This window comes from Phalaenopsis equestris, unplaced genomic scaffold (genome assembly GCF_001263595.1).
Source record: "Phalaenopsis equestris unplaced genomic scaffold, ASM126359v1 Scaffold198858, whole genome shotgun sequence".
Lineage (NCBI taxonomy): Eukaryota > Viridiplantae > Streptophyta > Magnoliopsida > Asparagales > Orchidaceae > Phalaenopsis > Phalaenopsis equestris.
In genome coordinates, this window is record NW_018218758.1 from 12,491 (window position 1) to 17,319 (window position 4,829).

The 4,829-nt window shown below is 34.7% G+C and overlaps 1 protein-coding gene across 1 annotated transcript; it reads right to left on the bottom strand.

The window, feature by feature from the left end:
- Positions 1-2,972: 2,972 nt before the first annotated feature.
- On the bottom strand, positions 2,973-4,649 carry LOC110035657 (probable amino acid permease 7). The gene is made up of 4 exons (XM_020739925.1): positions 4,599-4,649; positions 4,179-4,487; positions 3,825-4,052; positions 2,973-3,537 (listed from the first exon to the last, which is right to left on the bottom strand). Exons 1-4 carry the CDS (start codon positions 4,647-4,649, stop codon positions 3,136-3,138), a joined length of 990 nt encoding a protein of 329 aa, XP_020595584.1. The 3' UTR covers positions 2,973-3,135.
- Positions 4,650-4,829: the final 180 nt, after the last annotated feature.

A 4,829-nucleotide genomic window follows, 5' to 3' on the forward strand; every position in this document is an offset into this window, starting at 1 on the left:
TTCCCTTCACCTGAAGGCTAACTCTTGCTTTAGTTTTTAAACACTAAGACCGAATTAAGGATTTTAGTCTATCACCCTAAAATCTTCAATTCTACACCTAACAATGTATATTTCTCTATTTATTTGCACTTAATTCTATGAGCAAAATACTCCTTCAAGAAATTAAACGTGATCCTCAATCTATTGTAGAACTCATACTCCATTTCCCGGATCATATGTTTCATAACACATTTTAACAATTCAATTAGTTAGATCAAAAAGTAAATTAAGTTCGGAGTTGAAAAATCATCACAATTTATTTTTTTATTTTAATATTGGCACATTCATATTATCTCTTCATTTCACCATATCTCAAAGTAAGGAGAAAGATAAAGGAAACTACTCAAACTTCATGAGAAAGATACAACAAAACATAAATTTCATATATAATAGAAAGTTCATACAACACTAATAAACAAACAACACTTATCTAATAATCTTTCTCAAAGCAAATCCCTTGTAGCATCTCCTAAAAAATGTATTATTAAGAAATCTCTCACTTTTCTCCTTCTCCAACACTCTCAGAGAAAAAAATCACACTCAATCTCACCACAAAAACTCTAAACTCTTAGAGAAAAATCACTAATAGACTCCTGAATGGTAGTGGAATGAAGATGGAAAAAGTGTATGGAGGTGAGGTGTGGCGAAAAAAGAGCAAGGAGGAATGAGGAGGAGCCCCTTTTTTGATCAATTTCAGCCCAAAATAGAGCCTAGAGTCGGTTCTCCAATATGTGCATTAAAAAACTCTTCAAAAATTGTCCAAATTTGTTGAATCTTATAGAAATATGGTCTGAACCAACATTGGCACCGGGTCTGAACCTACATTGACGCCGTCGGTGCCAGTGGTCCATAATTTAATTCGCTACTCTCTGTCAAATGGTGCGTCGGCGCTGCTTCTGGCACCGTCGATGCTGAGTAAAATCCACCATCGGTTCTGTAAGATTCTAAAGGAATGTTTGAGTATTTTTAAAACTGAATACATAGAATGTAATCTTAGTACTAGTAGCTCTATTGGTAGAGTTATAACTATGGGTGGTCAAATAATTAAAATGTGTGAATGTTTTAGATATCACATGTTTATTGTTCAAAGTGATGGTGATATGGATGGGGATGTTATTAGTAGAATTTAAGTTGGCTGGTTGAAGTGGAGGGATGCATCACACCTATTGTGTGATAGAAAAGTACTATTTAGACGAAAGGGAAAATTTTAAAAGATGGTGGTACGACCTACATGCTCAATAGCACAAAAAGTTGGCCTTTAAAATAGAAGCATACAACAATGTTAAGTGTTGTTGGGTCGATGAGTGGCCTGAGACTTATAAACAAAATTTGAAATGAATATATTTATGATAGAGTTGGTGTAGCTCCATTGGCAGACAATATTAGAGAGAGTCATCTTACATGATTTGTTCACATTAGACGCCGACCATCTGATGATCCAATTAGGAGAATAGATATTTTAGATTCGTGTGATGACATTATTTTTGTGATTTTTATTAATTTCAAAAAACCTCACAATAACACCAAGAGAAGTCCTTTCGAGAGTTCTAGAAAAGAAAGATGTTGATATGACTTATATTCTTTTCATTAAAGATATGTATATAAGAGGTTTATTTTGTTTGAACAGAAAGATGATTGACCAACTATTTTCCTATCTCATTTAGATTAGAGCAAGAATCAGCAATAAGCCCATATTTTTTTTCTTTAGTTATGGATGCTCGTACTGGACATTTACATGAGGATGCACTTAGATGTTTTTTTTTGCTGATCATATCCTTCTTGTGAGTAAGATTAGAGAAAGAGTTACGGAAAATCTTGAATTAAGAAAGTCCACATTGGAGTCCAAAAGATTTCGTGTGAGGAGATCTACTAAATAGTTGGAATGTAATCTTAGTAGTTGTAGCTCTAGTTGTAGAGACGTAACTAAGGGTGATCAAGTCATTAAAAGGTGTGATCAATTTAGATATATAGATTCTATTGTTTGAAGTGATGGTGATATAGATGGACATGTTATTATTATAATTTAAGTTGATTGGTTGAAGTAGAGGAATGCATCAAGCCTATTGCTTGTTAGAAAAGTACCACTGGGACTTAAAGGACAATTTTATAAAACAAAGAATGTTATATGGCGCAGAATGTTGGCCTTTAAAAGCGAAACATAAAACAAGTTAAGTGCTACTAAGATGAGAATGCTTATGTGGATGAGTGGCATGACACTAGAGATCAAAATGATTATATTCGTGATACGATTTTTGTAGATCTAGTGGAGGACAAGATTAGATAAAGTCGACTTAGATTGCTTAACACATTAAACGTTGACCATTTGATGATTCTGTTAGGCGATTAGAAGTTTTAGATCCCACTTATTTAAGAATGAAAGAGGTTGACCTAAAAATACATAAGCATATTGTATAAAAAAATGATCTTAATATGTTATAATTAAATGAAAATATGACACTCGATAGGATGTAATGGAGAAAAAGGATTCATGTAGCCAACCCCACTTTGTTTGATAAAGGCTTCTTGTTATTGTTGCCTTGGAGAGTTTTCTGCTTATTTATTTTTCTTATTTTTGTTTATCAATCTTATCTTTGGATTACAATTTTCAAATCTGAGCTTGGATGTTACTTCTTTCAGAAATGCAGTAATGTTGGCAGCTTCAATGTTGCTCATTATGACAGTCTCTACAGAACAGTTCTTGCTTCGTGCGTGGATTGTACCATATTCGATTTAGTGGTTGTGTTGTTCACTTTTATTTTGTTGTTTGAATCTGTTAGTCTAATGCATGACGACATCACTATTAACCTTTTATGGTCAGCTTTTCTCTATGGGCACCAATAAAGATTATTCTAAGAATCTCTTTATGGAGAGAAAATATTCATTAGATGTCCGGATGCACAGAACATAATATTTTTTTTTTATATGACATTCCTCAATGTAACTAGTTATTCTATATTTTTTCATTCTGCCCTCTACATGGCCTCTTGCCCAAAAAAAAAAAACTCGTTCACAATTCAGAAAAGAAAAGCCTGCATATCATTCCTTTTTTGAAAAAAACAAATACATTACAGCTTCATATACAACGATCTCCATTCTCTAAAGTCTCTGACTAAAGAGACCTTCAATGGATCCAATCAAAGCAAAAATGCTCACAAGCAAACATCCAACACTGAAGGCCTGGAGCACGAACCACCTCGAAGTCCAGGGTGCAATCTTCTTCTGCACAGAATACATTTCCACAGGAAAATATATTGCTAACGGCCAGAAGCTAATGGCTCCAAGCAGTGCCAGCACCTGATTGAAGTATGGGAAGCCCAATGCAAGCCCTGTAGTTGATGCAACGTAGAGTGTTCTAAAAAAGATTCGGAACAGATTTATTCTAAATGATGGTAAGAATGGAAGATGAATTCTGTGGAAGCAATTCGTCAATGTCCAGCTCGATGGAAGTTTTTCCGAGAACTGTCGCTCAAAAAATGCAAAGATTGGCTGGCTGAATACCTGAGTTGAAACATAAAAGACATTGTTAGTAAGAGATTAAGATATTGATTGCAGAACAGGAAATTTTAATGTTAGTATTAAAAAGTACAGAATGAGAGATATAGATGAAAGAACCATGGATTTTGATTTCTAAGCAAAACTTAGCAGCGAAAACAAAACAGCTATAAGAGAAGCTAAGATTTCTATTTTTTAAGAGACAAATTATTTCATTGCAGAAAGAACTGCGTTGAATCTTGAGCTAACTTCAATATGGATAGCTTCAGCCAATATTGTAAGAATTGCATTACCTGATAGCCTCCAATCAGGTGAAGTATGATGCAAGAATTGGCTAAGTCTACGAGCCAGTAGGGTTCATAGAATCCAAATCCAGTTAAGAGATTTCCTGGGGTATCATCACCAAAGGCGGCATAGCCAAAGCATCCACAGCAGAGATAGAAGAAGGTGGTGATGATGATGGACGCCATGGAAGCTTTCTTCATTGTCTGGTGTTCTTGAGGTGGAGACTTCAAAGTATCCTGCATTCAATGAAAATTTTGGATAGAGTTCACTCTTGATATACGGCAGGAAGACGCACAACGCATTAGTTTTTTTAACAAAATTTTCTCTTTTGTTTAAGACAGATAGGAATTGCAGCATTTTACTTGTATTTCTATGACAATTATAGAGTATGGATAAGCAAATGCTACGTCCCCAATGGCTTGGGAAACTTTCCAGACTTTCTGTGCTGTAGATGCTGTGTGAACCCCACCAATCCCTCCATTTATCCTTCCATTACCTGGGACAGAAGTAGCATTAGAAAAGCGTAATGTGCTGCACACAAAGTCATGTTTTATGTTAAACAAAAGTACATGTTCACAAAAAATTGATATTTGAAAGGACTGCTCTTTCTTTTGGCTGTGAGATAAAAGCCTTTTACCAAAACAAATTCTAGACAGACCACCTTTTATTGGCTTGGCTTATCTTCTTTTGGAACAGTAGCTTTAAATTTTATGATGAGGTCCATACGAAATCATCATCTTACTTGCCGACACTCTCTATGATCAATCAAATCCCAAACATACTAGCTCATATTTATACGCGTGAAAATCATTATTTAATTTCATAAGACGCATTAAAAGTATAACTTCAATACTACGATAGAAATAAACGTAAATGGGTCCTTTCGAAAGTCACTCATGAGTCCTATGAGTTAAGGTTCTTAATGATCTTGTAATCTTTTATGTAACCTTGTTTAGGGGCATTAGGGTATGTAAACAGTCAATGAAGAAGACTGGCGACTCTCTCTCTCTCTC